General features: G+C 36.2%; 1 protein-coding gene across 4 annotated transcripts in view; it reads right to left on the reverse strand.

Annotated features, from left to right (window-relative positions):
• The window catches only part of mon2 (MON2 homolog, regulator of endosome-to-Golgi trafficking), a 174,531-nt gene that overhangs the window by 41,733 nt on the left and 114,364 nt on the right, over nucleotides 1-18,434 (reverse strand). For 2 of the 4 annotated variants that reach the window (XM_039760847.1, XM_039760845.1), the window contains exons 15-21: nucleotides 11,802-11,914; nucleotides 4,745-4,849; nucleotides 3,165-3,245; nucleotides 2,996-3,069; nucleotides 2,815-2,905; nucleotides 892-993; nucleotides 541-543 (exon numbers count right to left, since the gene is read on the reverse strand). In XM_039760847.1, the coding sequence (XP_039616781.1) occupies nucleotides 541-543; nucleotides 892-993; nucleotides 2,815-2,905; nucleotides 2,996-3,069; nucleotides 3,165-3,245; nucleotides 4,745-4,849; nucleotides 11,802-11,914 (569 nt within the window). The remainder of the gene's footprint in view (nucleotides 1-540; nucleotides 544-891; nucleotides 994-2,814; nucleotides 2,906-2,995; nucleotides 3,070-3,164; nucleotides 3,246-4,744; nucleotides 4,850-11,801; nucleotides 11,915-18,434) is intronic. The other 2 variants (XM_039760848.1, XM_039760846.1) reach the window with 1 other exon arrangement.

The following is an 18,434-nucleotide window of genomic DNA, read 5'->3' on the forward strand; positions in this document are numbered from 1 at the left end:
AATCTAAATTGTCTTTATTATAAATGTGGCATGAAAATCTTTCATCTGTATACTATATTTACATGCTACTACTTGTCTTTGACAGACAAAAAAAAAAAAGATTTAAGAATTTTTTAATATATATTTAGATTTACAGCAATACTAATAAAACCATGTTTTGCACTAAGGGCTTTCATCCCTGAAAAGAGTTGGTCTGGTAGTAAAAAGTATTTACCAGTCATTACAATTAATGCAGTACATTAAATTACTTTAATGTTACAAACAATGAAATAGGCTTCACTCACATTGTAACTGATTTTGTGAGAAATGTAGCCATACAAAAAATAAGTAAACATGTAAACTATTTATTCTAACGACTGCTTTCGGTAACTTTACCTTCATCTCACAGGATGTTTAATACACATATGTTCATCAAAATCAAATTTTTCATACAGCATTGCAGAGTTTCATTGGGCAATTTGAAATGCTGAATTAGTGTGCAGTATGTAGGAATCTACCAAGCCACAGGAATATTTAGAATTCTAAAACACACATACTTACCTTCTACGTAAATCATTTGGGTGCAATAAAAGGGGGGAAACAGAAAAGACAAAACATGAAAACTACAACAAAAGACAAAACCATTTTTTGGAATGTAAAAAAAAATAGACAGAAAGAGTTCAATAAATTGAAAGTGGTGCTGAAATTACTATGTGAAGTACTAAAAACTCATTGTATTCATTTTATATGTAATCTATATATAATTAGTAATTCAGGCTTTTACTAGAAAAAAAATACAATGTCGGCAGCATAAATGGTACAAAAATTAAATCTGCACAACTGATTAATTAAATATACCTCCACAGAAGATTGCAATAGCTGTAGATCATATTATATGACTGTTATATTTACCTCCAGCAGATGACCAGTCAGAGGTCTCCAGAGAATTTCAATTCTGTCCATATTAACCAAACCGGTTTCAAGCAATTTGGCAACCGCAAAAAGAGAAGGTTCCTATTAAAAAAAAAATAATAATAAAAAATTGATGGGTTACTAGGTAGAAAAAGACAGTTACAGGACAAGGGGCCAGGACAAGGGGCCAGCAAAGAAAGAAAAGTGTCGACAGTGGAAACATGTCAGTCATCAAACCATTATATGAAGATGGGTATCACAGGAAGCGATCTTGTTGTATTGGTTTACTGGGAAGAAGCAAGAACCACCAAAGATTCAGGTAAAAAACGAAAGCCCTGTGAGAACCAACCAGTACCAAGGTTGCCTAATCCTATGTTTAAAGAGAAAAATAGGCCTTAACAAATTTGAATCAGATTGGAATAGTTTCTAACTGACAAAGGGCAGTGCATAGTCTCAGGTAAACAGATAGGACCATATTGTCCTATTAGTCACTCGAGCTCCATATGCGCAAAGCATACAATTATACAACTCAAAATTATATATCGAGCACATCTGTCTCGACTAAAACTCTCCAAAATGTTTCCAGGGCATGATCCAACCTGCGAACGTTGCAACCAAGCCCCAGCCTCACTGGGTCACATGTTCTGGGCCTGCACCAAATTAACATTATTCTGGACAAAAATTTTTAACTACCTTTCAGACAGCCTTGGACTCACAATCCCTCCTAACCCATTAACAGCTGTGTTTGGTGTTCTTCCAGAGGGGCTTAAAGTGGAGAAAGACAAACAAATTGTGATTGCATTCACTACACTTTTGGCACGCAGACTTATTCTGATAAACTGGAAGAACCCAAACTCTCCTCTTTTAAGTCAGTGGGAAACTGATGTGTTATACTATTTAAAATTGGAAAAAATCAAATACTCAGTTAGAGGATCTGTACAGACTTTTTTCAAAACATGGCAGGATCTAATCAGTAATATTTTATAGTAATATTTAGGTATTTTTACAAGCCTTAAATTTTACACCGTTTGGCTTGCTCTCTCTCTCAGGGGTGGGGAACGATCTGTTCTTAACATAATTCTTTTTTTTTTTTTTGTAAAAACTTGATTGCTATGTATTTATTGTAATAAAATTAATAAAAAAAAAAAAAGTAACGACTGGCTACACTCAGTCCTTGGTCAGGAGTAGGACTGTGTTACATTTTAAAAGAAGGCAGTCCAGAGGCTCCAAAAGAATCCTGGCCATTTAAAGCCTACATTAAGCTAAGTAGTGCAGTAGTCATAACAATTGTCAGAATCTGTACGTATTAAATGTTTACTTGGACAAAAAAAATGCATTACAAGCAGGAAACTATTCAAATGTATATAGTATACCATGATTTTCTGCCAAAAATAAAAAGTACAAGTAGTGTAATGAACACACTTGCCTTTGAAATATGTTTTATCACAAGCTAGTTGTTTACAAGTTTTTTTAGTCGTTGACACCTTCAAAAATAGCTCAAATGCTCCTTTTTAAAGAGGGAGAATACTGTACATTTCCTTAACTACACATCGCCTTGAGGACATGGAAAATCTGCATGTTCTGAATAGTAAGTGACAAGCTTCAATGACCTCAGTAGCCTTTTTTTGTTCGTTTTCAATTGCTCTAATAAAACAATTATCACATATAATATTTTTAAGTCCAGTTAAATGTCTTAGGATATATTATGCAAAATCTTAAGCAAGAACAGTACATATAACAAAACCAAACGTACCATTGGTAGAAAGAAAATACGTGTTTGGGTAAACGCAAAAGATTGAAGGTTTTGTTTAGCTTTCTTTTATCAGTAACTTACAGTGCAGATTTACAGCAATAATAAGTACTGTACATGTATATTTGTAGGAGATGTGACAGGCTTTACAGGGTAATGAAGTCCAACTATACCTTATTATTCCCATATGCCATGTCCATAGCTTCCATGGATAATGAACACAAAGCATTAATTAAATGATGTAGGGAGACATCATCAAGATATCTGAGAAATAAAAAAAATTGTGTTACAGCTAAACTTGCATTTGCCTCTGGAAATGTGGTCTTGGAATATTAATCAAAATAAAGAACTTACTGTGAACTCTCAAATAGCCGGGAAAGAATATTTGAGATTACAGGCAAATCTGTCATGACAGCTGTTGTCAAAACCTACAATAAAATAAAAAGAGAAAAAAGACTGCAATCAATAAAAGACTCAAACAGTTTTAAAGGTGATGAAAGATAACATAACCCTATGTCCTTACAGTGCTCGGACCTTCCACAGCTCTCCCCGGTTTTAAGGCACCTCCACTTCCAGGTTTCAAACCAAGAATCCACACAAGATGCTGCAAATAAATACCACTATCAGAAAAGCCAAACATGACGTATAGTAAAACATTTTTATTTACTTTCTACCAAGTCTTGAAATAATAAAGAACCAAGTAGAATTTCAGATTATTTATGCAGAAAATGTTTCAATAGGGGAAGTAAAAATCTACCTGATATGCATACAAACATATAAATGAATGACATTTCAATTTGCTTGAGCACAATGCAACCTATTCTTTAATGTACTGGAACTCACCAGAGACATGTCAGAAATAATTTAGACTCATTTTAACAATGGCTCTCGACAGTTTCTTAACGCATAACTTTCTTGCTTCATAAGAGTGAAATAATACATATTCCTGCACTACCATTAGAATATATTAGGCTATATGTCAGACCAGTCTTCTTGTCGCTACTAATACTGAAATCTTCTCAAGGGGAAAAATTGATCCTGAAAATTATACAAGTGTGGCAGTATAATACATCACTCATAAGAGCAAAGAAATGAGGTGAAGCCTTTTTGCAATAAAGCTTTAAGTAAACACAGAGCTTAGAACTTTTAACTTTCATCTGTACAGTGCAAACTGAAATAACGTCACTTGCAACCTCATATACTCTGTCATGTTTTGGAATTACTCATTCTCAGACAGTAACCAATGTAAACTATATAATATTTGAGGATAATAAAGATGTTTTACAATTTCATTTCTTTTGGAATTAAATAAAGGAATTGGTTGTAAAGCATATATTGTTTTTAGTAATTATATACATGGGCAAAGGTCTGACTGATTTTTATTATCAAAGCCCAAACATCCTTCAGTTTCTAGTTACTGCCACTGAATACAAAGCTGTCTTTGACACCTTTTGAGGACATGACAGACCTTTCCGGCGATTATTCCTTTTGAACTTTCTTAGAAGAATACAGTGTATTGCAGTACATGGAAGCAAAGCCATGGGGGAAGTGAAAAAAGAGCCAAAAGGAAAAGAGAAGGAAACAGAATCACTGTCAGGAAGCATTACACAGTTTTGTAATGCATTTTACCCACCATAACTACTACTTTTCTTCTGGAAATGTATTGCAAAGAATCAATTCTTGCTCAAATAAGTCCAGAAATCAATAATTCATACTAAATATTTTATAAACATACATGTTTGTTCATATTTACATATAACAAAAATACACAATAAATTAATCAAAGAAGTCGAAGGACGCAAATATGGATAGACAAGCAGGTGTAAAGGGGCACTATACACAAGACAGAGAGATTAGTATAATTATTAATGCTTAAAACAGTTAATTCACTCACTTGAGAAGCAGAACATAAAAAGTAGAGCAAATTAGTTTAAACATAGGTAATACTACACAAGTATTGTAAACCATTACATATTACTGTTATGCAAATGTTTAAAAAAATAAACAGCCAATGGAATAGCTAAGGGTTCTATGACTTACACAAATCTCAAAATCAAAATCATTTCATTTCAAGAAAGAAAGAATGGAAAACAGATACTATACCTGCAGAGTGGCCAATACTAACTGCCAAGATGTCCCAAGAACTGTACCGTGGCAATGAGCGAGATTCAGTAATGTTCTCATACACTGGATATTTTTGGCAGTAAGCTTAGAAAAAGAAGAAATTAAGTAAATTATACAAACTCAATTAAAATGAAAATCTGTGCCATAATTTCTGCTGTATTTTAATGTCTGGAGAAAAAGCACAGTAGTAGATGCTTCATTTGATGTAAAACGAAGTGCTTCAATAGGCTTGTTTATTTTTGAATGAGCTATCAAAGAGTGTTTACATTCGCAAGACCATGAATGTATTTTTTTATTTTTTATTTAACTGTAACACAGCTTATGTGTAATGGTTGATAGCAAGGGTTGGGTGACTTTTAATGCATGTAAGCTTTAGGAATTATGAATTGAATTATACTGAGAATTGGAAACAGTTACACAGAATAACCACACCTGCTAAACTTCAGAGGTTTAAGGTTTACCACTACATTCTATCAATTGCACTTTTACTACATTTGAAGAAAAAGTACAAGTCTAGCAATACAGATCTTGGAATTCTTTACGCAGAGCTAACTGAAACCAAAGGATAAATTACAAAAAATCTTTTATTACGTTAAATTAATACAATATGAAAGTGACTCGTTTTGTGCTTCATTTTTACAAAATCTTTCAACCTCTACCCGTAGAAGGTACCAGTAAAGCACTAGATAAGGGTTACATACCATCTTTTAAATAAAGGCAAAATTTATTCCACTTATTTTCTCCATTCTCGGCAATAAACATATAAACAATAATAAAAGTAACTAGGCCTGCTTTTTATGGAGGTGTAAGGCACAATATTATACCCAAACCCACATTTTTGTTATATATGGGCTAGACCAAGAAACATTTTGGTGTAGAAATTGCAATGCCTTTGTGTTAAATTTAAAAGGTGGATGGCTTTAATACAGAGTATCGATCCTTGACCTACTAATTCATCCTTAGATGACTATTTGGAGAATGCTGGTAAGTATTAAATAAAAATTTAGATGCCTTGGTTTTGTGCTGCAATATTTTGCAGTGAAGCCAGATGGAAACAAGAAAATGTTGATTGTATGGTCTGGTCGTATGTTTGGTTTGGTCATATACGGAAACAAATGTCCATGAATCTTCCAAAGATCTTATTTGTCTGAGTTTAGAATCTGTTTAGGGACATCCAGAAATTAATTTCTTTAGCAACTAAGAAAAGAGTAAGGCCAGGGTGGCCTAAAAATATGTTTTATATTGATTTGTTATTTTTGTGAATCTTGTGTGAAACAAGTTAAATGAAGTGCAAGATAGGAAGATTGTCTTGAGTAAATGACTGGACTACACAGTATATAAAGATTAAAACATTAAAATTGTCATAAATGTGGCAATTTATACAGCCATAGCATCAAACTAAGCAATACAAAACAGTACAGTAACTGATACTCTTTCCCACCTTCAAGCAAAGCCCCCTATGGCCTCAGAATAGAGGTAATAAAGTTAAACTTTTTTAGACATATGTACAAACAATGTAACATTACAAATAGTATATGTATATAAAATACCTGCAAGTATATTTTTATAATTATATATACATAAGTGCTGTATAATATTTATTTATTGGTAACATACGCTTGTCAACTGTTCTGAGGAAATGTGCGAGTATACATTTCAACTATACTATGTACACATGAACACAAACTTAATTTGAAAATTGCTTTACCTATTTTTTGCAAGTGAAACAATTAAATTTTTTCTGGAATATTTTACTATTGTTAATTTTACATAACTTTGATAGAGGAAGATTTTACTATTATTAATGACAGTTCCAAGTCATGCTTTTATTTTCCTGCTTTGATTGTTCTGATATGACATAATATGTAGAATGTCAGTGAATGTGAATATGTGCCCTGTGATGGACTAGTATGCTGCTGAGCCCAGCTACTGGTTTGTGCCTATTATTGATTGTACAATAACATTTAGCTGTGACCTTGATTGACAGCTGTGTAAAAAGAGGATGCATTTCACCATTACTGTATTTTCATTTGTACAGAGGTTTCAGACAAAATTCAAACTTCTGACTCTTTCACTTTTTCACATTTTGCTATATGGTAGTCTTGTGCAAAAAAATTATTTAAATACATTTTTCCACACATTAAATGACACTCAATACTCCAGAATGTTAAAGTGAAGGCAGGGTTTAAAAGTTTTTGCAAATTTATCAAAAATACAAAACTGACATATCACATTGACACAGACATTCAGACCAAATGCTATAACACTTGAAATCTGCCTCAGATGCATTTCAATCTATTGATCATAATTAAGACTTTTTTAGACCTTGTTCAACTGATTGGACATGATTAGGAAAGGCACGCACTTATCTATAAATCATCCCATGGATAAATATGTGAAATAAAGCAAAAACCAAGCAATGAGATTGAAGGATTTGCTAGCAGAGGTTAGACAGGATTGTGTTGAGGCACACATCTGGGTATGGACACAAAAAAATCCTGCAGTACTAAGGGATCCCAAGACCAAAACTGCCTTCAGAATTCTTAGGAGGAAGAATTTGGAGCAATCATGACTATCTAGAGCTGGCCACCTGGCCAAACTGAGCAATCATGGGAGAAGGGCCATGATAAGAGAGGTGACCAAGAATCCGATAGGCACTCCAGCTGAGCACCAGAAAACCTGTAGATTACTCCACCAATCTGTGCTTTATGACAAAGTGTCCAGAGAGAAGTCTCTACTTAGTAAAAGACAAATGGAAGACCATTTGGAGTTTGCAAAAAAGCACCTAAAGGACTTTCACACAATGTAAAACAAGATTCTCTGGTCTTTTGAAGCCAAAATTAGTGTCATGTTTGGAGGAAACCTTGGAGGAAACCAGGTACCACTCATCACCTGCGCAATTTCATTCCAACAGTGAAGCATGTGGTACCAGGATCATGCTGTGGAGTTGTTCCTCAGCTTCAGTGACTGGGAGAATAAAGAAGGTAGAGATAAAGTTGAACAGAGCAAAGGGCAGAGATATCCTAAATAAAACCTGTTCTGGAACTCTCTAGATCTCATACTGAGCACAAGGTTCACCCTCTAATTGGACAATAACTTTAAGCATAAAGTAAAGACAACACAGGAATGGCTTATGGACCATTGAACATTTCTGGAGAGACAAGAAAACAGCTGTGCACTGATGGTCTCCACCCAATCTGACAGAAGTTGAGAGATCTGCTGAGAAGAATGGTATAAAATCCCCATATCCAGATGTTCAAAATTCATCATGTCATATCCAAGAAGACAAAAGGCTGTATAATCACTGCCAAATGTGCTTCAACTAAGCACCGAGTAAAGGGTCTGAATACTTGTGTACTATTGTGGTAGAAATTCTAAACTGTGAAATAAAGAGAAAGACTAAATTCTTTGTAGATCAATAAGAATTATATGCGTCTATGTGTTATTTTCCATATACCGGTTTCCCAAAAAGAATATCAGAGTTTTAAAGAGCTGTAGCTTGGCACCCATTCATCGGAGACTGCAGAGCAACCTAGTGGCGTCTTGAGGCATTAATCTAGTTTTATTTCGTTGCTGGTAGATGGTGCTAGTGCTTATCAAAAAGCTAACAGTGTGTTGTTTTGATTAGTTACGTTTGCTGTTATGGCTGTGTCACAAAAAAAAGCTTTTTGCGTTTGTAAATTCGCCAGAACTTAATCGGTTGTTACTGTGCAGTGGGCATTTTGTCAAAAATATGGGACTGACCCTCCGAATGACAATAGCATCTATCAATGGTACCGGCAATTTCGGGATACTGCAAAGGTAAAAGCACCGGGCCACCTCAAACATTCTCCACTGCTGAGAATACCGCCCGAGTGCAAACTGCGTTCACTCGGAGCCCATCGAAATCAGTTCGACGAGCACGTCATGAGTTACAGATACCAAGTCAAGTGAATTGAGAATTCTCCAATGCTGGTTGGTTATGAAGCCGTATAGTCTGCTGTTGGTTCAGGCCCTTAAACAAGGGGATAAGAGTTTTCAACTTTCATCCAGCAAAATTTGGAGACCAATGAAGATTTTTGTTCCTTGATTATCTTCAGTGATGAGGCCATGTTTCACATTAGTAGAAAGGTAAATTGTCATAATGTACGAATTTGGGGTGAAGAAAACCCTTATGCAGTTATCGAACATGAACGAGACTCTCCCAAGAGTAACGTTTTTTTTGCAATTTCCAAGTCGAAAGTTTACGTGCCTTACTTTTTTGAAGGAACCACAATTACAGGGGCTATGTACCTGCAAATGCTGCAACATTGGCTGAATGTGAATACCGCCTCGATATTGTTACAGTTACTCGTGGAGGGCACATTGAACATTTATAGACAATGTGGGAAACACTTGAATATAACATATATATAGCATAAATATAGAATATAGCATATATATGCTTGTATAATTCAATAAATATAGCTCTTTGAAACTCAGATATTCTTTTTTTATATATGAAATGAAACTAGAATAATTCCTCAAGACGCCACTAGGTTTCTCTGCAGTATCCGATGAATGGGCGCCAAGCTACAGCTCTTTAAAACTCCGATATTCTTTTTAGGGCACCTTGTATTTAGCATCTCGCATCAGATAATTTTTTCCTTTTTTTTTTAATATAAAAAGGTAAACAACATATTTGCTATTTTTTTCCTCAGAGAAGAGATGTACTACACTTGGGGTGTGTTGCTGTATTGCATCTAATCAAAACTGTTTTTTTTTTCTTTTTTCTTTTATAAAATCTGTACTTGATTAGTTCTGTGTGTTTTGAGATTTATTTATTTATTTATATTTTTTTTAACAATTTCAGGCAACATTATATTTCTTAACATTCAAAAATTATACACTTCCATTACTGGATTGCTTTTGTTTCTAATACAGTAAACTAAACATTTATAAATAACTCAATGTAATAGTGCATACTAAATATAAAAGTACAAAAGTAAAGTACAAGTAAAAAAATATTTGGATTGCATAAGAATATTGTTTGATTTAGGAAAGATTTTTAAAAAATTAAATGAAATAAGATTGATATCAATTACTGTCCTGTGGTCATTTCTGCCCTAATACACTCACCACACCACTTTGATGGATAAAACAGTATCAGACAATGAAATAATGGATTACAGAATTTATTTCCATGGCAGCTTGCAATTTGCTTTTAACTTTCTTTCTCATCCACATTTTCTTTTCTTAGGGCTCATTTATACTTCAAGCGACGCGAAGCATGCTGCAGAGGACGCTCCTGCTACGCAAGCGTTGTAGTGTTTATACTTGCGCGCGTACTTTACGTAAATCTGGAGGAGTCCACCAGGTGGCAGTGTGAGATATTATCACGGTGAGAACATGTTCGGTTTCTCTGTGTTGTGAATTGCCTAAAACACCTATTAAATTCCGATAACCCCTTACCGCAATATCTGTGAAAAGGATGTTTATTGATTAAATCCATCAATCCACGGATGTGTCCATTCCAACAAGCATTGGGCACGACTGAGAAACAATCCCTGGACGAGGTCTCCGCTCATCGCAAGGTGAATACAGGCACTCACATACACTAGCGTCATTTTAGCGGTACCAAATCCCCAAATCTGCTTATCTTTGGAAGGAAACCGGAGCACAGTGTGGAATACAAGCAGGAAATACCAGCAACGTAACTCCCTGCGAGACAGCAGTGCTATTGCTCCGCCACCGTGTCACCCCCATGTGTGTAATTATTAACAGTATTCATTATTTAAATTAAATTATATGTAAAATGTAACATACACACTTTAATGCATTTCATCATGAAAGTGATATCAAATATGAATCTAAAGATTCTAAATGTGCAGAGAGTTGGAATATCATACATTTAATTTGTTCTGTGTGGTGATCTTTTGCTGCTTGCCGCAGCTGTCAGGTCCAAGAAGCTCGTAGCGATTAAAAACTGGGATGACGTTTACGACTGTCTGCTTTAATGATAAAGTAAACTACGAGGTTAAAGTGGACAATTGAGATTAAAGCCGAAATTTCCACTTTAATCACAAAATACACGTTTTCACCGTGTCCTTTATTTTTTTCTCAGTGGTTCAAATATAACGCTATACATTATGTTGCTGTTGTTAAGTTGCAAAAATAATAAAATTAAAAAAGACGACACAAAAGATGGTATGTGAGACTTTTAAAATGTATCGTGTCATTACATCCAGGAACTATCTACATGTGACAGAAAGCCTCTATGCCGATCCTACGGGATGGATACATTTTAAAAGTCTCAGTGCCGTCTATTTTTTTTTTTTGCAACTTTACATCGGCAACATAATGTATAGCGCTGTATTTGAGCCACTGAGAAAAAAAAATAAAAGACACGGTGAAAACGTGAATTTTGTGATTAAAGTGGAAATTTCTACTTTAATCTCGAAATGTTCACTTTAACCTCGTAGTTTACTTTATTATTAAAGCAGACCATCGTAAACGTCATCCCAGTTTTTCATCGCTACGAGCTTCTTGTACCTGACAGCAGGTAAAGTAAAAAAATAAAAAATAGACGGCACAAAAGATGGTATGTGAGACTTTTAAAATGCATTGTGTCATTACGATCGGGAATATGCGACGCTTGAATATAAAAGCACCACGAATGCATCTGTATGTCGGCATTTTGCTTCAACACTTTGAACCATTCATCAAATAGCAAAGCGCGCACATCGATCCCCGAAGGATCTCCATAGAGGCTTGCTGTCACATGTAGATAGTAAACAGAGACTCTGACGTCACGTTCCGACTTTTAGCACACTCGCCCCGACTTTTGCTGGTACTGCAACTCGCGCGCGCATCACGTTAATTTCTGAGGACCTGCTCAGAGGACGCGTGAAATGAACGCTGGGAACGCGTGGCAGCCATGATGCGGACGCGTACGCGTTCTGAGCGTGAAGTATAAATGAGCCCTTATACAACCAATTGTAAACCACAAAATTTAATGTACAAAAAGTAAGTCGAAAAGAAGGAAAAGGAGAAAAATACTGAATTAACGTGGACTTACCACAACAGTACCTTGCGGCTGAACAGTAAGTGGCTGCCCCACTGCAACAACCTGCTGATGGGATTCACTAGATGGGCTGATGATCTGAACATTCTGACCCTGAATAGAGTAAGCTGTAAACATGGAATAATAAAAAAGGAAACCATTTAATTACATTATAGACTCTTAAGCAAAAATCATAAGACCTTTTATTTTACACTAGCAAAATACCCGCGCTTCGCAGCGGAGAAGTAGTGTGTTAAAGAAGCAATGAAAAAGAAAAGGAAACATTTTGAAAATAACGTAACATGATTGTCAATGTAATTGTTTTGTCACTGCTGTGAGTGATGAGTGTTGCTGTCATATACTGTATATATATATATATATATATATATACTGTATATATAAATATATATATATATATATATATTTGCACACACACACAAACATATATATATACATATCCACATACATATACACACACACATATATACATACATATATATATATCTACATATATACACATACATATACATACACACATACATACATACACACAAATACATATATATATACATACACACACACATATATAAACATATATACATATACATACATATCTACATATATATACACACAGCTATTTCGTATCAGTGCAATACGCTGCTTGTTAAAACGGATAACTCCCGCTCTTACGTGCAAGTCTGCGTGGATATTATGAACTATCGTATTTGTTCAAGTTCTATTTAAATTGTAAATAGAAGGAATTTTTATTTAGTCGACAGAAATATCTTTGGTAGGAATGGTAAAAACAGACAGGAATATTATTCGTGAATAAATCAACTCAAACCTTAAACAACTTATAATATTTTGCTCTCCATAAAAATATATCCTGTCTAAATTATACAAGTTAGAAATAAAGTAAACGTTAAAAGAACAAACATTCAAATTTCTTTACTCTTATGTAATTTTATATAAAAAATAAACTTAGATTTTAAATATCCCAAAAGATTTTGCTCTCCATAAAAATATATCCTGTCAAAATTATACAAATTCAAATATGAACATGCTGCATAACAAAACCTGGAAATATAAATAAAATGTGTTCCTTTCAGCAATAACAAATCAAATCATTCAGTTGTCTTTGCTCATATGTCATTTTAGAGCTGGACGCCTGGCATCTTTTTTTGGCCACAGGTTCGTTTCTGTTTGGTGTGAGGTTCTGTGTTGTGGAGATTCTCAGGATGGATTGCAGGTGCTCATCAGTGAGGCGACTCCTGTGTGCTGTTTTGTTAGTCTTTATCACTGAGAAGAGCTTCTCACACAGATATGTGCTACCAAACATGCACAAGGTTCGAGCCGCATGTAGATGGACTTTTTTTGTTCTTCAAAGTCACCACCTCAGTGCGCTCAGTTTATCAGCAAAGTGCGTATTTGGGAACACCGTAGTGGCGACTTGGTTTAACATTACTTGGCAACAGGGAAAGTGGGGCAAGTTGCATTTGTGTCTCCCATAAAAGCAGCTTCACTTGAAATCACTTTGTGATTGTGCACGGTAAAGCGTCCGCTGAAGTGTCAGATTCTTATTTAATTCTTCTGCTTTCTGTATCTTCTGCATTGCATTCAGGTCTTTCAGGTTACCCTGATGTTTTGTCTCATAGTGCCGTCTTAGATTAAATTCTGTAATTACAGCCACATTAGCTCCACAAATGAGACACACGGGTTCAGTAAACATATACTCAGCCTCCCATCGGTTTTAAAGGCTCTATTTTCAGAATCAACTTTTCTCTTCAGCATCGTGTGAGCTAGCCGCAATAACTTGCAGCATCATAAGCTAGACTTGATTAACGCGGTAAGTGTTCGGCAAGGCAGCTGAAGCGCTGCATTATGGGATCTGTAGTTTATTGTGTTACCAGCGCTTCATATACCGGGCATTAATAACAATAATACAGTATATAAAATGATCTCGGGCGGATATAATTACATGCCGGGCGGATGTGGCCCGTGCCCTTGAGTTTGACACATATGGACTAAATAGAACTTGAAAAGATATATTTTTTCAAATGTGATCGCGCAATTCAGATAGAGTTGATGCGCACTACAGCCTGCATGCCTCAATAAGTCATCCTCCCTCGCTCTTACTTTTTACCGTTCATCTAATGAATACACTGAGTATGGCTTTACCAAAACAATCATTGAGGGAGAATAAAGTATCCATTATTCCAGTATGTAGATCGGGATATATATACATATATATATATATATATATATATATATATATATATATATATATATATATATATATATATATATATATATATATATATATATATATATATATATATATATATATATATATATATATATACCGCATATATCGCAGCGGAGAAGTAGTGTGTTAAAAAAGCTAGAAAAAGAAAAGGGAACATTTTAAAAATAACGTAACATGACTGTCAATATACAGTATTTGATTTGTGAGTGTTACTGAGTGTTAATGTCATCAAGGATTTGATTTATTATTATTTCTTTCAATCAGGTTCGTATTTGTAGGATGTGTTGTGTTCAAGTTACATTCTGTGTTTGTCAATCGTTGTAAAGATGACAGGTTTCATTCATCGATTCGTTTCTTACTGCATCAATAAACAGCTCGTCTTCTTCTTTATCTGAGACCTGACACACTGCATGCACGGGTTTTTTTTTAGACTGTCTTCCTTTAGCGGGACATTGACTTTTTCCACCATGTGCTTTGTTTCCGCAGTAGCTGGATTTATGAATATGCTTGTATGTATCAGGCGATTCATATTTTTGCTGCCTTTTCAATTGTGTAATTGGTTTTGTTCAGCTCTTTGGAACTGTTGCTTTTGGCTGTGCACTGCGTCAGTTCACGTGAGCCGCTCGGTGTACATGCATCGAAGTTTCCCAGCTGTGCTGGTGCCATCTCGTGCTATGTCCATGGCTGTATTTAATGTTACCTCAGTCCTGGCACTTAAAACTTTCTCTCGCAGTTTCGCTGAGTTTGTGCCAAACACCACCCTGACCATCTCATCTTCCTCTCCATAAGCACAGTCGTTCACCCGTGAATATTTAGTGGGAGTTTGCTATTGGATTGCCGCTGACGGACGGCCTTTTATGGGCAGGCACTAAATTACAAACGCCAGCGGCAGCCTGTCTATGAACTTAATTTAAAGTGTAGGTTTACATCGTGCTTTTTTCCGAAGTAGCAGAACTCATGAATATGGTTGTATATGTCACTCGCTCGCTTCTTATTGTTTCGCTGCCTTCTCAATTATATAATGCATGTTTTCTTCAGCGCTTTTTGGAGGTCTTCCTGGTTTTCTATGTACTGCGTGATTACGTGGGAGGCGTGATGATGTCACACGAAACTCCGCCCCCACGGCGTTCAAGCTCATCTCCATTACAGTAAATGGAGAAAAACAGCTTCCAGTTATGACCATTACGGGTAGAATTTCGAAATGAAACCTGCCCAGCTTTTGTAAGGAAGCTGTAAGGAATGAACCTGCCAAATTTCAGCCTTCAACCCACACGGGAAGTTGGAGAATTAGTGATGAGTCAGTGAGTGAGTGAGTGAGTGAGGGCTTTGCCTTTTATTAGTATAGATAAAAATATATCACATATATCAGAAGTAATAAAAAGTTAAAACCAGCTATGAAAACCAGGTTTCACATGATAACATATGATCTTTGACAAGAATAATGAATCAGTCACTCAACCACTGCTATCAGACATATTTCATTTTTAAGCATTTTAGAAGCAGTAACCCATGAAAGACTTGGGATATCCAGTATCAGACAACACAGAGACCTCAAGAATGATCAAATATTTGCAACCATTCCTGTTTTTCATTTAATTGTTCACAGAGAACCCAAATTTGGTTTCTACCATAATAAACTTCCTGTTTGCCACAGTCTCGATCTGTTCCAGTTGTTCAAAGCAGGATGTCTGCATGCATTTAACCTCCTCAAGCTGGGTGGAGATCAAATTCATGTTAGACTCCATATTATTAATTTTAGACTCAATTTTAGATTCCACCTTAGTTATTTCATATATATTTAGGTTTTCCACTTCCTTCAACTCTACTCCAAAACTGATAATGAAAACCATTTAATTCTACCCCCTTTAAATTCTAAAACACCCAGTACAATCCCACAATCATACAGCTATAATGGTATGCTACAGATGATACAATGCTGCTGGAGAAGGAGATGTTTGGCGAGTAGTTTCTGTTGAATAAGATGAAAAGCATGGAGTCCTTGCTGTCAGCCATTAAAAATAAATAAATAAATAAAATAAAAAAAAGTAAAAACTAGCATCTTATGCAGAACGTGTAAGTAAAAGCTCTTCTGATGCTAAAACACCGGGGTTGGCAGGCTCACCTTCTGTTTAAAACAGGCCATAACATGTAGGTGTTTTTGGCTGTTCTGGTGGTAATATATATTTCATATATAATATAGTGTTCTCAATAATGTGAGGATCCTCAGCAAAGCTATTAAAACGCAAAATATGCCCCCAGAAAGAAAGCAAACTGACCCAAAATAAAATTTTGGGGATAAGGAGGAGTCTTAAGTGTTCATATATTATTAAATTCCTAAAATGCTAGAAATCTAATGATTTTGAAAAAAATGCATTTTCCTTAAAACTGTATACATCCATAAAACTTTCCAGTCTGACATCAATTTGTAATTACTCCACAGAATACTTCTGCTATTCAGGGCACTGCAAAATGTTTTTGGAAAGGAGGAAAAGGAAACATGGCGGTGGAATGGGGAAGTACAGGAGAGTATACAATGGAAGTGGATAGCGAAGAAGAAGTGGGATAGTCAGAGAGATGCAGGAAGTAGACAAGAGTACAAGGAGATAAGGTGCAAGGTGAAGAGAGAGAGGTTGCGAAGGCTACAGAAAAGGCGTATGATGAGTTATATGAGAGGTTGGACACTAAAGAGGGAGCAAGGGACCTGGTACTGATTGGCTAGACAGAGTGACCGAGCTGGGAAAGATGTGCAGCAGGTTAGGGTGATAAAGGATAAAGATGGAAGCATACTCACAAGTGAGGAGGGCGTGTTGAGCAGATGGAAAGAGTACTTTGAGAAGCTGATGAATGATGAGAATGAGAAAGAGAGAAGGTTGGATGATGTGGAGATAGTAAATCAGGAAGTGCAACGGATTAGTAAGGAGGAAGTAAGGACAGCTATGAAAATGATGAAGAATGGAAAAGCCGTTGGTCCAGATTATGTACCTGTGGAAGCGTGGAGTTTTTAACCAGACTATTTAATGGAATCTGGAAAGAGAGAGGATGCCTGACGAGTGGAGAAGTAGTGTACTGGTGCCGATATTTAATAATAAGGGGGATGTGCAGGAGTGTAGTAACTACTGGGGGGTAAAATTGATGAGCCACAGCATGAAGTTACGGGAAAGAGTAGTGGAAGCTAGGTTAAGAAGGGAGGTGATGATTAGTGAGTAGCAGTATGGTTTCATGCTATGAAAGAGCACCACAGATGCAGTTTGCTCTGAGGGTGCTGATGGAGAAGTATAGAGAAGCCCAGAAGGAGTTACATTGCGTTTTTGTGGAAAGCATATGACAGGGTGCTTCGAGAGGAGTTGTGGTATTGTATGAGGAAGTCGGGAGTGGCACAGAAGTATGTAAGAGTTGTACAGGAAATGTACAAGGTAAGTGTGACTGTGGTGAGAACTGCAGTAGGAGTACGGATGCATTTAACATGGAGGCTGGATTACATCAGGGATTGGCTCTGAGCCCTTTCTTATTTGCAATGGTGATGGACAAGTTGACAGACGAGATTAGACGGGAGTCCCCGTGAACTAAGATATTTGCTGATAACATTGTGATTTGTAGCGAGAGTAAGGGAGCAGGACGAGTAGATCCTGGAGAGTTGGAGGTTTGCTCTAGACATGAGAGGAACGAAGGTCAGTAAGAACAAGACAGAATACATGTGTTTGAATGAGAAGGAAGTCAGAGGAATGGTGAGGATGCAGGGAGTAGAGTGGGTGGAGAAGAGTGTGAGGAGTGACTTGTGACAGACGGGTATCAGCAAGAGTGAAAGGGAAGGTCTACAGAATGGTAGTGAGACCAGCTATGTTATATGAGTTGGAGATGGTGGCACTGACGAGAAAGCAGGGACAGAGCTGGAGTGGGCAGAGTTAAAGATGTTAGGATTTACACTGGGTGTGACGAGGATGGACAGGATTAGAAATGAGTACATTAGAGAGTTAACAGAGCAAGATGCAGAAGACAGGACGATATGGAAGAAGATCATCCGCTGTGGAAAACCCTAACAGGAGCAGCTGAAAGAAAAAGAAGTTGATCATTCTAGCTAACAGAAAACAATCTATAGAGTAAGCAATTTGATTTTAGACACAGCCATACCTGAAAACAAATAATACAGTAATCCCTCGCTATATTGCGCTTCGACTTTCGCAGTTTCACTCTATCGCGGATTTTAAATGTAAGCATATCTAAATACTGTATATATCACAGATTTTTCACTGGTTCGCGGATTTCTGCGGACAATGGGTCTTTTAATTTATGGTACATGCTTCCTCAGTTTGTTTGCCCAGTTTATTTCATACAAGGGACGCTATTGGCGGATGGCTTAGAAGCTACCCAATCAAAGCATGTAT

Source organism: Polypterus senegalus, chromosome 8, assembly GCF_016835505.1.
Source record: "Polypterus senegalus isolate Bchr_013 chromosome 8, ASM1683550v1, whole genome shotgun sequence".
In the NCBI taxonomy this organism is placed as follows: Eukaryota; Metazoa; Chordata; class Cladistia; order Polypteriformes; family Polypteridae; genus Polypterus; species Polypterus senegalus.